At 56.0% G+C, this 18,604-nt stretch overlaps 1 protein-coding gene across 1 annotated transcript; it reads right to left on the bottom strand.

Moving 5' to 3' along the window:
• Positions 1–359: 359 nt before the first annotated feature.
• On the bottom strand, positions 360–18,379 carry RRM1 (ribonucleotide reductase catalytic subunit M1). The gene is made up of 19 exons (XM_041470326.1): positions 18,246–18,379; positions 16,595–16,683; positions 15,133–15,310; positions 14,574–14,674; positions 13,906–13,965; positions 13,167–13,206; positions 12,247–12,409; positions 11,343–11,484; positions 10,667–10,750; positions 10,240–10,401; positions 9,627–9,706; positions 8,961–9,162; positions 8,097–8,246; positions 7,005–7,226; positions 6,097–6,173; positions 5,096–5,231; positions 3,981–4,076; positions 2,844–3,032; positions 360–1,509 (listed from the first exon to the last, which is right to left on the bottom strand). Exons 1-19 carry the CDS (start codon positions 18,262–18,264, stop codon positions 1,321–1,323), a joined length of 2,379 nt encoding a protein of 792 aa, XP_041326260.1. The 5' UTR covers positions 18,265–18,379; the 3' UTR covers positions 360–1,320.
• Positions 18,380–18,604: the final 225 nt, after the last annotated feature.

Consider the following 18,604-nt stretch of genomic DNA (forward strand, 5'->3'; position numbering starts at 1 on the left):
GCCAGGAGCTGTGCAGAGGGACAGTGGCTCCGTGTCCCTGGTGCCAGGAGCCGTGCAGAGGGACAGTGGCTCCGTGTCCCCTGGTGCCAGGAGCTGTGCAGAGGGACAGTGGCTCCGTGTCCCCGTGGACAGCAGCCCAGGAGCCCCAGCACCACCCTGTGAGCACAGATGCTCGGTGTCCATCACCAGCAGGAGTGTTCCCAACAGCACCACCCATTCCTTCGACATTCCACGTTTTATTGAGAGGGACAGTGGCTCCGTGTCCCCGTGGACAGCAGCCCAGGAGCCCCAGCACCACCCTGTGAGCACAGATGCTCGGTGTCCATCACCAGCAGGAGTGTTCCCAACAGCACCACCCATTCCTTCGACATTCCACATTTTATTGAGCTTGGACTCAGGTGGGGTGTGGCTCACGAGTTCAATAAATACTGCAGAACTGCCTGAAGCCCCATTGAGTTCGAGCATAGAGTGAGTACAGGAGCAGTAAATTGGTAAGAGGTTTAAAAAATCTAAGAACTACCTGGAGGGGAGGAATGGAGCTCCCTGAAAAGAGATGGCAGGTGACCTTCACCAATGGCATGTGGCCCTCACAAAATGGCACCTGACTTGTGGCCAAGGACAGCACTGGCCCCCCTGCCAGGAAACTGCCTGAACAATTAGATCAAACTAGTGAATTTATTGCAGAACAAAATGCAGGGCAGCAGCTCTGCCTTTCCTGGCCCCACTGGAGGACACTCAGCCAGTGCCAGGCCCTGCCATGGCCAGCTGAAGGAGAAGAGCCCAGGAAGCACCACCCCTTCCACCCATCTGCTCCTTCCAAAGGTGCTCTGGAAAGGCCAGAGGAGAGGGACAAGGAGAGGGAGCAGCAGTGGGACGAGGAGGCTGTGGCAGGGTGGGGACACTGCAGGTGTGTCAGCAGGACACAGCTGCCCCTGTGCCCTGGCAGGCACCGAACACACCTGCCCTGGGGGGCTCCCAGCCAAGGAAAAGGGACCAGCCAGGTGTGCTGCTGCATCTGGCACACGAGGAGCAGCCTTTGCTGACTGCAAGGCACAGTCTGGAGCGCCCAGGACAGACCTGTGGCACCTCCCCGTCCCCGCTCCCACCCGCAGGGCTCCACAGAAGGCCACGCCAGAGCACTGAAATCCCCGGGAAGCCCAGCTACTACAGCTATGCTCAGCCCATCCCTGTGGATGGGGAAGCCACACCACCCCCTCCCAGCCCCAGCCCCAGCCCCAGCATCCTCACGTTGCTGCAGATGCTCCTGTCCCAGCAGCTCCAGGCAGGGGCAGCGGCTCTGCCAGAGCCGCGGGCGATCCCTTAGGAGCCACACATCAGGCACTCCTCCCTGTTCTCCAGGGAGCACACCATGGCTGCCTTGTTCCTCTCCTTCTCCTCCTCCTCCCTGGACGCCTTCTCCCGCTCCCGCAGCTTCTCCTTGTTGAGGGTGAACTGGATGGGGTTGGCAGCTGGCTTTGTCCGGAGGTAGTACATGCCAGTCTTCAGGCCCTGGGGACACTGGGACACTCCAGAGCAGCACCCCCAGGGACGCTCCAGGGGAACACAGGATTCCTGGAAGGAAACAGCCGTTTGCCCTTCCTGGAATGCTGAGACCGACTTGCTGTGCCAGAACTTATCGGTCCCTGCGTGCCAAAGTTACCAGGCCCCATTTGCTGGGAACAAGCCTCCAAACCCAGGTACAGCACTTGTTCTTTGGGAACAAGCTCCCAGCCCCAGGTAATGCCCCTAGATTTGAGAACAAGCTCCCAGCCCCAGGTAAGGCCCCTGTTTCTTAGAAATACCCCCCAGCTGATGCCTTGTGTGTGGGGAGGGAGCCCCAATCCCAGCTGGTGCCCTGTTTTGGGGAAGGAGCCCCAATAATGCCAGCTGATGGCTCATTTTGGGGAAGGAGCCCAGATAATCCCAGCTGATACCCTGTTTTGGGGAAGGAGCCCCAATAATGGCAGCTGATGCCCCATTCTGGGGAAGGAGCCCCAGTAATGCCAGCTGATGCCCCATTCTGGGGAAGGAGCCCCAGTAATGCCAGCTGATGCCCCATTCTGGGGAAGGAGCCCCAGTAATGCCAGCTGATGCCCTGTTTTGGGGAAGGAGCCCCAATAATGCCAGCTGATGCCCCATTCTGGGGAAGGAGCCCCAGTAATGCCAGCTGATGCCCCATTCTGGGGAAGGAGCCCCAATAATGGCAGCTGATGCCCTGTTTTGGGGAAGGAGCCCCAGTAATGCCAGCTGATGGCTCATTTTGGGGAAGGAGCCCCAATAATGACAGCTGATGCCCCATTCTGGGGAAGGAGCCCCAGTAATGCCAGCTGATGCCCCATTCTGGGGAAGGAGCCCCAATAATGCCAGCTGATGCCCCATTCTGGGGAAGGAGCCCCAATAATGGCAGCTGATGCCCTGTTTTGGGGAAGGAGCCCCAGTAATGCCAGCTGATGCCCCATTCTGGGGAAGGAGCCCCAGTAATGCCAGCTGATGCCCTGTTTTGGGGAAGGAGCCCAAATAATGCCAGCTGATGCCCCATTCTGGGGAAGGAGCCCCAGTAATGCCAGCTGATGCCCCATTCTGGGGAAGGAGCCCCAATAATGGCAGCTGATGCCCTGCTTTGGGGAAGGAGCCCCAGTAATGCCAGCTGATGGCTCATTTTGGGGAAGGAGCCCCAATAATGCCAGCTGATGCCCCATTCTGGGGAAGGAGCCCCAGTAATGCCAGCTGATGCCCCATTCTGGGGAAGGAGCCCCAATAATGGCAGCTGATGCCCTGTTTTGGGGAAGGAGCCCCAATAATGCCAGCTGATGCCCCATTCTGGGGAAGGAGCCCAGCTGTACCTGTTTCCAGCCATAGAAGTGCATGCTGGTGAGCTTCCCGTAGTTGGGCTCAGCAATGTGGATGTTCAGGGACTGGCTCTGGTCAATGAAGGCCCCTCTGTCTGCAGCCATCTTCAGGATGGTTTTTTGGGAGATCTCCCACACAGTCTTGTAGAGCTGCTTCAGGTCATCAGGAATCTCAGGGATGTTCTGGAAGAACAGGAGGAGTTTTGCAGCGTGGAAAGCACTGACTGCCCAGATATCCCTATTTATAACATGGAATTCTTCAGTGACTGCCAGGGCTCCAGCAATCCTGACTGGAACTGAGGCCTGTACAGCTGAGCTCTATCCCTGAGTCCAAACAGAGAATCCCAGACTGGTTTGGGTCTGGAGGGTCCTTAAATCCCACCCAGTGTCACCCTGCCATGGCAGGGACACCTTCCACTGTGCCAGGCTGCTCCAGTCCCAGTGTCCAGCCTGGCCTTGGGCACTGCCAGGGATCCAGGGGCAGCCCCAGCTGCTCTGGGCACCCTGTGCCAGGGCCTGCCCACCCTGCCAGGGAACAAATCCTGCCCAAAATTCCATCCTCTGGCAGTGGGAAGCCATGCCCTGTGTCCTTCTAGCCCTTGTAAACTGTCTCTCTCTATGTTTCCTGTTGGCTCCTTTAGGCCCTGGAAGGCCACAATCAGGTCACCCTGGAGCCTTCTCCAGGCTGAACAATCCCAATTCTCTCAGCCTTTCCTTGCAGGAGAGGTGCTCCATCCCTCTGAAGCTTGGTGGCCTCCTCTGCACATCCTGTGTCTGCAAGCACACCTGCAAACACCCTCAGCAGTTACATGTGGACAGGCTGCAGAGCAGGGAAAGGCTCTTCCCCAGAGGCTGCTGGCACTGCCCAGGCTGCCCAGGGAATGGGCACGGCCCCGAGGCTGCCAGAGCTCCAGGAGCCTTTGGCCAGCGCTGCCAGGGATGCCCAGGCTGGGCTTGGGGGGGTCTGGGCAGGGCAGGGGTGGCACTGGGGGGTCCCTGGGGGTCCCTTCAGCTCAGGACATCCCATGATACTCCCTGCTATGAAACCTGCCCTTTATCATCTTGCTGCTAAGTGTGAGTGCAGAAGGAGCAGGACGTGCCTGGCAGAATCCCTGCCCTGCTGCCCTGTACCTGGATGGAGCCGTTGTGGGCGATGATCTGGTTCTTCATCTCCTCGTTCCACAGGCCCCTCTCCGTGAGATCCTTCAGCAAGTGGGGATTCACAACCTGGGAGGGGCAGAAGCCAAAGGTTTTTAAATGGCTGAACAAGATCCTGCACATTCCTGACAGGCCCTCACCCCTGGAAGTGTTCCAGGCCAGGCTGGACAGGCTTGGAGCAGCCTGGGGTAGTGGAAGGTGTCCCTGGAATTACATGATCTCTAAGGTCCCTCCAAACCATTCTGGGATTCTGCTGGACATGGCAAATTAGAAGGGGGCTGTATGGAACTGCCCTGCATGAGGAACTCCAAAAGAGGGAAAAGGAGAGATCTTGCTGTTACAGAGCCACTGGCCACGACCTGAGTTCCTAAAGAAGGGTGTGAACAATCAAGACTGATGTCAGGAGGGGAAAGAACAGAACAGGGGCAGGCTGAGTATTGGGAAGAAAACACAGCCCCCTTTTCCTGCTGGGGCTGGGGTCCCTGTCCCCCAGCCCTACACAGGGAGGCAGGGCAATGATCCTCCTGTTCCACCTCCCCACTCCTGTCTGGGGTGATCCTGCAGCCAGGAGGAATGGAGAGCACTGAGACACCCCAGAGGGGATGGGCACACCTCCCAAACAGGGACAGCCTCCCCTTGTCTCCACAGGGGGCTTTGCTAACTCCAGCCTCCAGAACCCAACTTGTTTCACTCCCTTTCCTGACTGACAGACCCCCCTGAGCCTGTGGAGCTCTTCCATGGCCCCTTCAGACCCCTGAGGGCTTCACAGCTCCTTCTCAGGACCGTGGTCTCAGCTACTCTTCCCATGTCCCCCCCATGACATCACCACCCCCCCCAGCAGTTATTCCTGCAGCCCACCTTGAGGCCCCACAAAGGCTTTTCCCAGACAAAAGCAGCACTTGTTTATAATTTCACCTATTCCCTGGTGACTGTGGAGCACACAGAGCTGGACTCCTGCAGCACCCAGTGCTCCAGGTCCTCTTGGGCACAAACATCAGGCTGAACTGAGCCCCCAGGTGTGAGGCCTCCCCTTGTCTTCCTTAGTCATAAAAACTCAGGAAAGAGGAAAGCTGCTCCCCAGAGCTCACCTGGAACTCCCCCGAGAGGACCCTGCGTGTGTAGATGTTGCTGGTGTAGGGCTCGATGGACTCGTTGTTGCCCAGGATCTGGGCCGTGGAGGCCGTGGGCATGGGGGAAATGAGGAGGCTGTTCCTGACACCGTATCTGGGGACAACAGGCAAGGTTAGGGGGCTGCAGCCAAGGGACACAGGACAGAAAAGAGCCAGGAACAGCAGGGACGGGGAAATGCGGATAACCTGCGAAGCCCCACATCACCCACAGGAAAAGGGAAGCACCACTGAACTGCACTGTGGGTCAAGTGCAAGTGGAATTAGGGGCTTTGCTGTTCCATCCCTCATCAGAGGCTTTCCCAAATGGTTCAGTCATGGGAAGACAATCTGCCAGGCACTGCACGATCCACAGCCCTGAGGCAGAACTGAACCAGCAGCCCATGAAGAGGCTGAAACCTCTCCACACACCAGACAGGGGACAGATTTACCACGTTTAAAAATTACAGCCAAACAGCCAGAATTAGTCCATGACAGGCACTTCACACTTCAGTGATTCCTGTCTTCAGGATGTTCAAGGCTCAGCTTTTCCCTGGCAGCAGGGCCAGCTCATGGCTCACTCCTCACTACGTTTGTTTAATGGGAACACAAATCCTCCTGCAGGATGCATCCAAAATGGAATTAGAACTCAGCTAAGGCAGAGTAGTGAGGGTGGGCTCCTCAGCCTTGGAAGGATAAAAAGGGAAGAGAGCCACCCAAAAAACAGCTCAGAGAAAAGATCTGCTGGGTAGAAGGAACACATGGGGCTGTTTTCACACTTGGACCCTGCCTTTAGTTCTCAGTAGACAGAACATACCAAATCCATATCCAAAACCAGGCTGGATGGGGCTGGGAGCACCCTGGGACAATGAAGGTGTCCCTGCCATGGCTGAGGTGGCACTGAATGGCCTTTGAGGTCCTTCCCACCCAACCCAGTCTGGGTTTTATCTGACATCTACTACAAACTGTGCAGGGTTACTCACTTGGCAATCTTCTCCTTCAAAGCCTTCCAGTCCCAAAGGTCAGAGGGGGTGACATTCCACATGTCATACTGAAGGATCTGAGGAACACAGTTTGGTCCTAATTAGAGAGGGCACTCTTTTCTCCATGTTTTATAAACCCCATTGGAAATGGACCTGTTATGTCTCTTAATCCTTCTCTCCCATTAGATCCCATTAGCAGGGCACAGGCTGAGTCTGGTTGCCTTTGCAAATCAGAGAATCCCAGAATATCCTGAGCTGAAGGGACCCCCAGGGATCCCCCAGTGCCACCCCTGCCCTGCCCAGACCCCCCTAACCCCAGCCTGGGCATCCCTGGCAGCGCTGGCCAAAGGCTCCTGCAGCTCTGGCAGCCTCGGGGCCGTGCCCATTCCCTGGGCAGCCTGGGCAGTGCCAGCAGCCTCTGGGGAAGAGCCTTTCCCTGCTCTGCAGCCTGGCCTGGCCTGGCCCAGCCCCAGGCGCTCCCTGGTGCTGTCCCTGTCCCAGAGCAGAGCTCGGAGCTGTCCCTGCGCTGCCCCTCGGGAGGAGCTGCAGCCCCGGGGAGCTCTGACCTCAGGCTGCTCCAGCTGAACTGACCGAGGCACCTCGGGGGCCCCTCCAGGCCCTTCCCCATCCCCGTGTCCCTCCTGGGGCTCTCTCTTGGATCTCTGATACTGAGACACCCAGAATGTCCCCAGCACTGGAGGTGAGGCTGCCCCAGCCCAGGGCAGAGTGGGACAAACCCTTCCCTCTGGGCAGTGACGCTGTCCCCAGGACAGGGATGTCTCTCCTGGCTCCAGGGCACTGCTGGCAGATCCCACTTGCCACGAACCAGGTCCCTGCAGGTCCCTGCCCCAGCCCAGGCACAGGATCAGCTTCCCAGAGCATTTCCCTGTCCCATCCCTGGCACTCACCCCCTTGCTGACGGGCGAGCCCTGGTAGGTGTCGTAGGGGCCCTGCTCCCTGGCCAGCTCACAGCTGGCCTCCAGGGCCCCGTAGTAGATGGTCTCGAAGATGTGCTGGTTGAGGCGCTGCGCCTCGGCGCTCTCGAAGGGGAACCTCATGAGGATGAAGGCGTCGGCCAGGCCCTGCACGCCGATGCCGATGGGCCGGTGCCGCCGGTTGGAGCGCTCGGCCTGCGGGACAGACGGACACGTCACCTCCAGCACAGCTGGGAAGGGCCTCAGCGAGCCAAAGCTCCTGCTGCAGCGTGCCAGGAGCCCTGCAGCAGCACTCCTTCCATCCTCACGCTGCTTGCTGAGCCCACACCCAGTCTGTCAGAACTTAGCACAGGCTGTGATTGTTTAACCCAGCAAGGGGAGAGGCAGGGTTTCGAAGAGAACACTCAGCACTTTCTGATCAATGAAGACATTTAATAGAGCAGAATCACAGAATCACTGAGGTTGGAAAATCATCAGAGCCTACCAAGTCCAACTGCTCCCCAGCAGAGCCAAGGCCACCACTGACTATGTCACTATGTCCCCAGGTACCACATCCATATGGATATTAAATCACTCCAGGGATGAGGACTTCACCACTGCCCTGGGCATTCTGTGCCAGAGCTGGACAAACCTTTCCACTAAGAAATTTTTCCTAATGTTCAATTTAAACCTCCCCTGGCACAGGCCAAGGCCATTTCCTTGTGTCATTTTTCTTGCTCTCTGTGAGCAGAGCCTGACCCCCACCTGGCTGTCCCCTTCTGTCCGGGAGTTGTAAAACCAACCAAAATGAGTTACACTTTCTCAGGATCTTTCCAGGATCCTTCTCTCTGCTCCTAGTGCTGGTCTATGCTTCATGGAAATCCTCACACACTAAAAAATTCCAGTGGCAGAAGCAGAGTGGGAAGCTTTCCTACAACTGCTTCACCACAGAGCTGCTCTGGGCTGAAGCTCAGGCAGGCACTGAGAGGTCCCGCCTGGGAACAGGTGATTCATGGAGCTCCCCTGTGATTCCTTGTGTCCCAGACTACTCTGGGATTGCTGTGGGCAGGATTCAGCCCTACTCACCTCTGGCACAGGGTAGTAGTTGATATCAATGATTTTGTTGAGGTTTCTGACGATGACCTTGGTGACCTCAGCCAGCTTCTTGAAGTCGTAGGTGTGCTCGGGGGTCACGTACATGTTCAGGGCGATGGAGGCCAGGTTACACACGGCCACCTGTGGGCAGACAGGGGATCACTGGGAACGGGCCCAGAACACACAGCTCTGCCCCAAACTCATGGGAACAACCCGCCAGGGAACCTGCCAGGCTGGGAAAGTGCACCCTCTGGCACGTCAGAAGCTGTTACAACAATTCAGGAAAGTTCAGGAGAAATTGGTATGACCAGAAAAATCCTGCCCTGGTCAGTCCTACTGCCTGGAAACCATCCTTACACAGAATCCCAGAAGGGTCTGGGTTGGAAGCAATTTTTCAGCCTGATTTGTTCCTTGTCACTTTTCCTTTGAAGGATGTCTTGTGCCACCCCAAATCCTCCACAGGAGTGAGTGGGAAGGGAACCCACAGTGAGTGGAAGGGCTGGGAGTACTCAGGTCAGGAGTTTCTCAGCTGCCTGCTCCCTTCCCCAAGCAACACCCAGACATATCCCAGAGAGCTGCCACAGGAGCACTCCCAGCCAGAGAGCTGCCACAGGAGCACTCCCAGCCAGAGAGCTGCCACAGGAGCACTCCCAGGCAGGCACAGAGCTGCCACAGGAGCACTCCCAGGCAGGCACAGAGCTGCCACAGGAGCACTCCCAGGCAGGCACAGAGCTGCCACAGGAGCACTCCCAGGCAGGCACAGAGCTGCCACAGGAGCACTCCCAGGCAGGCACAGAGCTGCCACAGGAGCACTCCCTGCCTGCCCAGCACTCCGAGCTCCCATTCTGCACCCACCTCCTCCTTGCTGGTGTACTCCACGATCTCGGTGCACAGGTTGCTGCACTTGATGGTGCCCAGGTTCTGCTGGTTGCTCTTCCTGTTGCAGGAGTCCTTGTAGAGCATGTAGGGGGTGCCAGTCTCGGTCTGGGACTCGATGATGGCGTACCAGAGCTGCTGGGCCTTCACCACCCTGCGCACGCGGCCCTGCCGCTCGTAGCTGGACACACAGGGAGCCCTGTCAGCCCCCGAGCCCCGGGCACCAGGGACAGGTCTGAACTCCTCGGGGCCTGGGGCAGCCAAGGCCCTCCTCCCTGCTGAGCTCTGCACGGGGAGCCCTCACAGCAGGGCAGCAGCACTGCCTTGTTTAAGGGAAATCAATCTTTCACCACAGCAGCCACAGAGCAATGCCACACAAAGCCATGGAGTGGGGATCGCTCCAGGATGTCCCTCTCACAGGGACACTGTCCCTCCAACAGGCTGAAATGGTCATTCACACACAGCTCCACCCTGACAGGTCACAGTGTGAAGGACACAGCCCCATCCTCACGTTTTTATCGATCTGACAATGAGCCCAGTGGCCACCTCTGAGCCCTTCCCACAAAGCTGTGCCACAGATCCTACAGGACACGGGCAGCTCTGGGAGAGCATGGCACCACTTACAGGGCTGCTCACTCTTCTTACCTCTCATAGAGCTTCTCAAATTCCTCTCCCCAGACATCATCCAGGCCAGGACACTCATTTGGGCACATTAAGGACCAGTCCTGTACAGGGGAAAAATATTCAGAGGAAATCTTTAGGCACACTGTTAATTAAAGCCACCCCATCCCTGGAAGTGTCCCAGGCCAGGTTGGATGGAGTTTGGAGCAATCTGGGACAGTGGAAGATGTCCCTGCCCATAGCAGAGGGTGGCACTGGATGAGTTTTAAGGTCCCTCCCATAAGGGAGGCTTAAGCCAAGCCAGTCTGGGATTCTGTGAAATACAAGCAGGCACAAGAACAATTTACTGAGAAAATGCTGATGCCCTAAGGAAACCCCAGAGTCAAAACAGCCCAAGAGTCCAAGAACAAATCATGGGCTGTAAGATTAAGCCCTGAAGCAAAACACGGAGCTGGAGATACCCAGCTCCATTATCCACCTGCACAGCCAACTTCTCAAACAAGGTGCAGCAGCTCCTCCAGGAAGGCCCTGGAAGGAACAAGGAGCAAAGCAGCTCTGCAGCCCTTGCTGAGCTCCTTCAGGGCTGCTCACCTGCTCCTCCACCACCAGACCTTTTCTGCACCAGCCAAGTTCTCACCTGGTTGGTTTCCACTCTCTTCATGAAGAGATCAGGGATCCAGAGTGCAAAGAACAGGTCCCTGGCTCGCTGCTCTTCTTTCCCTGTGTTCTTCTTCAAGTCCAGGAACTCAAAGATGTCCAAGTGCCACGGCTCCAGGTAGATGGCAAAAGCCCCAGGTCTCTGGGACACAGAACACAATCTGGATCAGAACAAACTGTCCTTGGAAAGAAACCTCCTGCCCTGCTCCCCAGTGCCCACAACACCCCAAACCAGCTGGGAACTGGGGGGCAGCACCAGATACCAACACAAGGGGAAAAATGCCCTTTTGTGATTATGTGCCACCCACAACCACTCCATCAGCTCCCTGATGTTCATGGGACAGCCCTTGGCAGTGTGGAAGCTCTCCCATTACCCAAGGCTCCCTGCTGGACCTCATTTAAGGTACCTTGTTTCCCCCTTGATCCACGTAGCGGGCGGTGTTGTTGTAGACCCTCAGCATGGGAACGAGCCCGTTGGAATTCCCGTTTGTCTGCAGAGGCACAGGAAAACCATCAGCAAAAGCAACTCCCTGCAGGGGCTGGCCTGCACTTCCTGTGGGTCTTTCCCCAGGCTGCAGAGCCCTTCCACTGATCACCACCCATTATTTCTAGTCCCTTCCCCACACTTTTTATGACAAAAATGTATATATCAGCCACGTGTCCCAGAGTTAATAAAATATCCCTCCTAACTTCTTTCTCTGCATTATGTCACCTAAAGGCTTGCAGGGTTTACACAGACTGTGACAAGAAACCCCAAACACACATCCACAGAAGGTCTGGGGCAATTAGAGACACAGAAAGGCAAAGGGCTAGTGCACAAGTCTCTGGGCATATTCCTAGGCTGCTAACAGACAAACATTGGAATTGTCTGACCAAACAGCGGAATCAGATCCTCTTTTTGGAAGGGTTTCTGTCAGGAAGCCAAAACACCAAGGAAAGCCAACCTTCCTGCCTTAAGCCAAAGGATGCCTGAGGGAGGCTCAGTGCTGTGTGAACAGAGAGAGGCAGCAGTGGTTTGGCATTTCCTGGGAGCAGCAGCAGTGTCCCTGTGCTGGGGTGACTCAGACAGGGACAGGCACTCACCCCAGCAATGTAGCTGCCCGTGGCACGGATGCAGCTCACGGCAAGGCCAATGCCCCCAGCAGACTTGGAGATGAGGGCACACTGCTTCAGGGTGTCGTAGATGCCTTCGATGCTGTCGTCCTTCATACACAGCAGGAAGCAGCTGAAGGAAACAAATGGTTTCAGCAAAGATGGGAAGGAAAAGTCGTAAGTGTTTCATCAGGCTGCAAAACCCAGGGCAAACACGCGACCTTGATCGTGCTCCACAAAGCAATCCCACAGGTGTGGAATAAAGGACAAAACAGAAAACACCATGAGCAGTACTTATACTGCTGATACCTCTGCTACCAAACATTTTTCATGATAGAATCGTGGAATACCCTGAGCTGGAAGGGACCCACAAAGATCAGAGTCCAATTTCTGGTCCTGCACAACCCCAGCCTGGGCATCCCTGGCCAAAAGGCTCCTGGAGCTCTGGCAGCCTCAGGGCCGTGCCCATTCCCTGGGCAGTGCCCAGCATGCTCTGAGGGAAAAACCTTTTCCCAATACATTGATAAAAACCTCTATAAAAATATAATCCTTTTCCTGATATATACAGTATCAAAAACCTATCAGTTATGCTTGCTGCTTTTAGGAAACAATTACCAGGATTCATTTGGTAACCTGCAGCAGACTATGCACATCTGGAACTTTCCCATGTAATACAGCCACTCAAAGGTTTCCAATATCTCCAGAGCTGACAGAAACCTGGGCATTTTCCCCCAAGACAACTAAAACTTGACAGCAGCTGCTCAAAACATCATAAAACACACGCGGAAACTCAGCTGCTCGTTTCAGAGGTTGTGCACGTGTCTCGCTTGAGCAGATGTGATCCCTAAGGGATCCCTGCTCCCTAAGGGAGCCCTGCACAGAGGGAGGAGAGCACCTGGAGAGCTGGGGGCGGTTGGTGCCCGCGTTGAAGAGCGTGGGCGAGGCGTGGGTGAACCAGCGCTCCGAGAGCAGGTTGTAGGTCTCGATGGCGGCGTCGATGTCGGCCTTGTGGATGCCCACGGACACCCTCATCAGCATGTGCTGGGGACGCTCAGCAACTGCAGGGACACACGGCCAGGAGATCCATGGCTGCCAGCAGAGCTGCTCCATCCCTCTGCTCATCCTGGAGCCTCCTCTGGGCTCTCTGCAGCAGCTCCAGCTCCTCCCTGTGCTGGGACAGGGCTGGGGCAGCTCTGCAGGTGGGCTCTCACCTGAGGGGGCACAGGGACACAATCCCAATCCCTTTCCTGCTGCCCACACTGGAATGTGCCCAGGGCACAGGGATTTTGGGATTCCAAGGCACATGGCTGGGGCATGCCCAGCCTCTCACCCACCAAGAAAACCCAGAAAGGCAGTGAGGAAGAAGACCCCATGTGACAGTCACAGGGTCATGGCAGCAAGCTCCAAATGCTGCAGTGGGACACTGGGGAGCCAGAGTTTTCATGGAATCACAGAGTGGCTGGGGTTGGAGGTCTCCAGCCCAACTCCTGCTCAGAGAGCACCAGGCCTGCTTATTCAGGACTTCATCCCATCAGGCTTTGAAAAACTCAAGGAACAATCTGCTCCAATGCTCAGCTGCTCTCATGGAGGAGGTAAAAACCCCCCACCTGTACTGACAGTTAAATTCAATCAAATATGCACTCCAGAATCCAATTATGTTTCAGCTTTATGATACTATAATTAATCTCTGACCCTTCTGGTGTCCCAGGATATCCAATCCACAGGCCTGCATCACAGTACCTAAACTTAGCTTTCATTCAATTTAAATTAACTCAAATTTTTTAAGAAGTGCTGAGCACTAGGAACAGCCCTTACCTTTGGAGTTGATTTTCAGCAAGTAAGAGCGTTCCAGAGTCTTCAAAAGAGAGGATGGATTTTAGCAGACAGGCAGATTTGAATTTTTTAAAAAACCCTGTTAACTCCAAACTCATCCCAGTTATCTCCACACCCTTCACCCCAGGCTTTACCACCCTTGCACTCTGCTGCTCCTCTCTTTATTAGCTTAATTAGGTGATTAATGACTGAAAATACACAAGGCCAAGGGAAGATTCCAGCACTGCTCTGGATTACAGAGTGTGGAGCACAGCAGGAGGTTCCACACTGTCCTGAACCCACGGGAGCTCTCTGGAGCCCCCAGAGCCCCAAACCACAGCAGCACAGCTGAGCTGGAGTGGGGCAGCAGAGCAGCTCCTGGCATGCTGTGGGGAGCATTCCAGGGAGGATAAATGTGTGGGATGACACCCTGAGAGAACTGCTCCTCTGAACAATGGCAACACCAAAAATCCCTTCTTTGGCTGAGGATTAGAGCACTTCCTTTAGGAACGGATCCAACAACACCCTGTGATCTGCTGTGAAACCCAGCCCAAGAGTTAAAATATTCCAGCAGCAAGAGAACCCCATGACTCATCCCACTGGCTGCTGCTTAGTGCAGGTGCCCTTCATCTCCACAGCCCCACTGATGTCCCACCCCCCTGTGCCCCCTTTGCCCCAGTCCAGATGATTCCACAAGCATTCCCATCCTTCCCAACAGACCCAGGAGCAATGTGCTCTCTACCTTAAAGCCAAAGTAGTTGTAGGAGAAGTCTCTGTCGTAGATGATGGCAGAGTTCAGGCGCTGGCAGGAAATAAAATTTACAAGGTGTAACAATGTTATTTATACCTGTTGGCATTCCTGGTCCCAAAGCTCTGGTGTGTGAGGGGCACCAGGGCACAGGAATGAAGCAGGAACAGCACTTCCCTCCAAACAACAAAAGCACAGCTTCAACAACCTTTTTTCACTCTTTTTTGGCTGAATTTAGTGAAATCTGATTGGACAACAAGAAACAAAACGCAGACCCAAAGGACAAAAGGAACTTCCTGGTCAGAACACGGACCTGGAATGACCTGGAAACTGAACCCAAATCACTTCTCTCCTTCCTGTGCTGCCTCCCTTTGCTCCAGCAATAGGTACTTCTTCTCAAATTAATTACTTGTACTGATCATGGCAGTGGGAACATCCAAGAAAAATTTCACAAAACATCAAACATTTTGTTCTACAAAAACATCCACAGAGGAAGAAAACTCCTACATCTCCTCTTACACTCTGCACTCATGCCCTGCACTGGTTTCTGTGTTGGCTTTTGATCCTAAAACAAACATGGCTTGCTTAAAAAAAATAAGAAAAGCAAATTTTTTAAGTGTTCAAAATTCAATAGTTCAGAAGTAAAAAGAACCCCAACTTACATCCTTGTTGGCCAGAACTATGTCTAGAGTCTCTTTGGAGATCATTGGGGAGTGCTTCCCGTTGTGAGGGTTGATGTAGGTGTAGAGATCCTCCATCACATCTGTGAGGGAAAGGGATGTGAGCAGGGCATGTCCAGGCCTGTCCCTGCAGCACGCAGCACTGGGATGCAGGGATGGGCAAGGCAGGAAAGCCCATGGAAATAAAATAACCCCTCCAGCCCCTCAAACACACAGCTGCTTTTCTGCTGCTCAGCACTGCCAACCTCAACAATCCACTTGTACAAATTCTGCCAAAACCCCACTGTAAAAGGTAACAAATGGGGAGGAAAGTGGGTACAACTTGATCTCAGTCCATCACATTTTTCACCATGCCATTTCTACAACTGCTTTTCATAAACCAGGCAATTCCGTTTGCCTTGGGAAACTCGTGGGTTTCACCTCCAAGGCTTTTTCAGCCAGCCTGGGCCCCCAGGAGCTCCCACTTGGGAGATTTCCCAATTTCAGTGCTCCAGACCTCTCACTCTGTCTCTCCCCCCAGCAGCTGCGGGCGTTCACCCACCACTGAAGACTTTCTTGGTCTCCTTGTGCAGGTTGGACACGGCGATGCGGGCGGCCAGGATGGCGTAGTCGGGGTGCTTGGTGGTCAGCGTGGCCGCGGTCTCTGCGGCCAGAGTGTCCAGCTCCACCGTGGTGACCCCGCTGTAGAGCCCCTGGATCACCTTCATGGTGATCTGTGCCTGCAGGAGGGAAATGCCCCAGCTCAGGGAGGCTCAGGTGGATCCAGCGCCCGCAGCACCGCTCACTGTGCGGGAGGAGGAGAGCAAACTGGAGCAGCAGACTGGGACAGCTGGGAGTGCTCCTGGACACACACTGGGGACGCCATGGCAGGGTGGCACTGGGTGGCCTTGAAAGCTCACTCCAACCCAAACCCTGCTGTGATTCTGTGTAAGGGTGGCTTCCAGGCAATAGGACTGACTGGTCTCTACTGAACCTCGGTGAACTGTTGCTACTCTTGCACAACTCGTGGGATTTACAGCCTTGCAGGGAACATGAACACAGGATTTGGGAGGGTTGCTGCTGGCCTGGGAAGCTTCTGGCACAAGCAGATCCAAGTTCCAAAGGAGAAACTGAGCTCCAGGGAAAAAGGTCACACACGACTGCAGAATAAATAAGGATTCAGGGGCAAGAGTAGGCAGGAGGACTTGGAATTTCACTTCTGTCCTTAGCATCAACTCCCAGTCACTGGGGGCAAGTCAGGGCACTTCATGCTGTAGTCACCCAGTCACCAGTGTCCTCCTCCTGCCATCCATCCCAAAGACTTTCTTCTGGGTACAGGACCAATGGCAACTGTTTGATGGGTGGAATTTCAGACAGGAGAATGGATCATGAGAAGCTGGGAGATGGGAAGAGCCTTAACTGGTGACTCCAGATGGCCAGACTGGGTCTGAAACCTGCATAAAAATCTCACAGACACCAGTGGATCCAGCGGGGGGTCATCCTGGGCACAGGTTTTGGTAGGAGAAGCTTCCATGAGTGGGATCAATGCCCACCCCATATCAGCTCAGAAAACCAAGCAAGGATGTGGCAATGGCAGGCAATTCTGTCCTGCTGTTTGACCAGCAGCTGATTCCATGTGCCATTGCTCCAGCTTTGCAGACTGACACTGGGAGCAACCTACCAAATCCAAAATACGGGAACTGGAGCAACACAACTTGTTTTTTAAACTACCAGGGGCTCAATGGCTTCCCCAAGGTTTGAGGAGAAAGGGATCTCTGGCAGGGAAAGGAGATTTTCCCCTCCACAGTCTCTGCATCTGGGAAGCAAAACCCCTCAGGGCACAAACAATTGCAACAAACCCATTTTGGGTGCGTTTACCAAGGGTTCAGGGAATCACAGACCGTGCTGAGCGGGAGGGGACCCCCAGGGATCCCCAAACCCCAGCCGGGACACCCCGGGAACTGCTGCCCGGGTCCCCACCCTTCTCTTGCCCAGGAGAGGTGGGGGCAGGCAGGGGCACTCACGGGATCCACGAAGTCGGCGTTGAGGCCATAGCAGAGCTTCTGGATGCGCGAGGTGATCTTGTCAAACATGACCCGCTCCTGGCGCCCGTCTGGGACACGGACACGGGGCAGCCCGGGGAGACAGCACAGAACGGAACGGTGAGAGACAACAGCACAATGAAACAGCACAGAATGGAATAGAACAGCCCAGGGAGAGACAGAACAGCACAGAGAGACAGCACAGAACGGAACGGTGAGAGACAACAGCACAATGAAACAGCACAGAATGGAATAGAACAGCCCAGGGAGAGACAGAACAGCACAGCGAGAGACAGAACAGCACAGGGAGAGACAGAACAGAATGGAACAGTGAGAGACAGCACAGAACGGAACGGTGAGAGACAACAGCACAGTGAAACAGAACAGAACAGAACAGAACAGAACAGTGAGAGATAGAACAGCCCAGGGAGAGACAGAACAGCACAGGGAGAGACAGAACAGCGCAATGAGAGATAGAACAGAATGGAATGGTGAGAGACAGAACAGAACGGAACAGGGAGAGACAGAACAGCCCAGGAGAGACAGAACAGAACAGAACAGTGAGAGACAGAACAGCACAGTGAGAGACAGAACAGAACGGAACGGTGAGAGACAGAACAGCACAGGGAGAGACAGAACAGGGAGAGACAGAACAGAACAGAGCACTCCCGCCCAGTTACACCAGTGAGAACAGAACAGAGCACTCCCGCCCAGTTACACCAGTGCAGCCCCACTAAGAACCAGTTCAGAACAGAGCAGCCCAGTGCAGCCCCAGTAAGAAGCAGTTCAGAACAGAGCAGCCCAGTGCAGCCCCAGTAAGAAGCAGTTCAGAATAGAGCAGCCCAGTGCAGCCCCAGTAAGAGCCAGTCCAGCACACAGCACCCCAACCCAGCCCCTCCCGCGGGGGAATTCAGGGTGGGAATCACCAGGGACAGCCTGCTTGGGTGGGTACAAGGAAAGGGGAGGCTGCCCCTCCACCCCAAGAATCCCCACCTAAAACTGCACCAAGCCAATCCGCAGGGTGGGGACCGGGCTGAGGGTCACCCCCACCTCAGCCTGGGGACCCCTCCCCTGGCCCAGCACCCCTGGGACCAAAAGAAGGGGAGACCAACCCAAAGCTCCTGCCACGGGACCCAAAGCAAAGGAGAGGTCTCACCGCTCCCCCCGGGTGTCTGGGGGGAGCTCTCTCACTCTGGGCACCCCCAAAGCTGAGGGGAGCCCCCTCAGGGCTGAGGGGATCCCATCCTCCCACGGAGCACAGGGGGGCACCCCTCTGCTCTCTGCGGTGCCATGAGGGGACCCCCAAAGCCAAGGGGCGTCTCCCCCCCTCACACCATGTGCCACAAGGCACCCCCAAAGCTGAGGGGGACCCATCCCTCCCGTGCCATGAGGGACCCTTCCAAAATGGGGGGGACTCCCACCTGCTTACCTGGGGTGCCACGCAGGGCCCCCCCAAAGCAGAGGGAACCCCAGGACGGGGCAGGGACTCCCCTTCAGGTGCCACGAGGGACCCCTAAAGCCGAGGGTGCCCTGGGCAGGACAGAGCCCCCATCCCCGACACTCGGTACCCCCAGGGCAGCGGGGCGCTCCCTCCCCGGCCCGCCGGCACCCCCGGGGCGGGGGGAGCGCTCACCCCGCTTCACGACGTGCATGGTGGCGGCGGGTGCCCCTCGGTCCCTCTCGGTGCCCCTCGGTCCCCCTCAGTGCCCCTCGGTCCCTCTCGGTGCCTCCGCGCCCGCCGCTTCCCGCGCCCGCCGCGCGCGCCCCGCCCCGCTGAGGCGGCCGCCGCCATCTTGCCTGCGGGCACGGTCTCCTGCCTTGCCCCTTCCCGCACAGCCCGGCTCCCGGCGCTGCCTGTGGCCGCGGGCGGACACCAATCCTAGCCCTCATCCCGATATTGTCCCTGCTTTCCCTCCCCGGGAATCGCCCCCGCCCCCGGGGAACACCGCGAATCCTGCCCGTTTCAAAGATGGCGGCGCCAGCGCTCCCCTC

Source organism: Pyrgilauda ruficollis, unplaced genomic scaffold, assembly GCF_017590135.1.
Source record: "Pyrgilauda ruficollis isolate IOZ18807 unplaced genomic scaffold, ASM1759013v1 scaffold244, whole genome shotgun sequence".
NCBI classification, from domain to species: domain Eukaryota; kingdom Metazoa; phylum Chordata; class Aves; order Passeriformes; family Passeridae; genus Pyrgilauda; species Pyrgilauda ruficollis.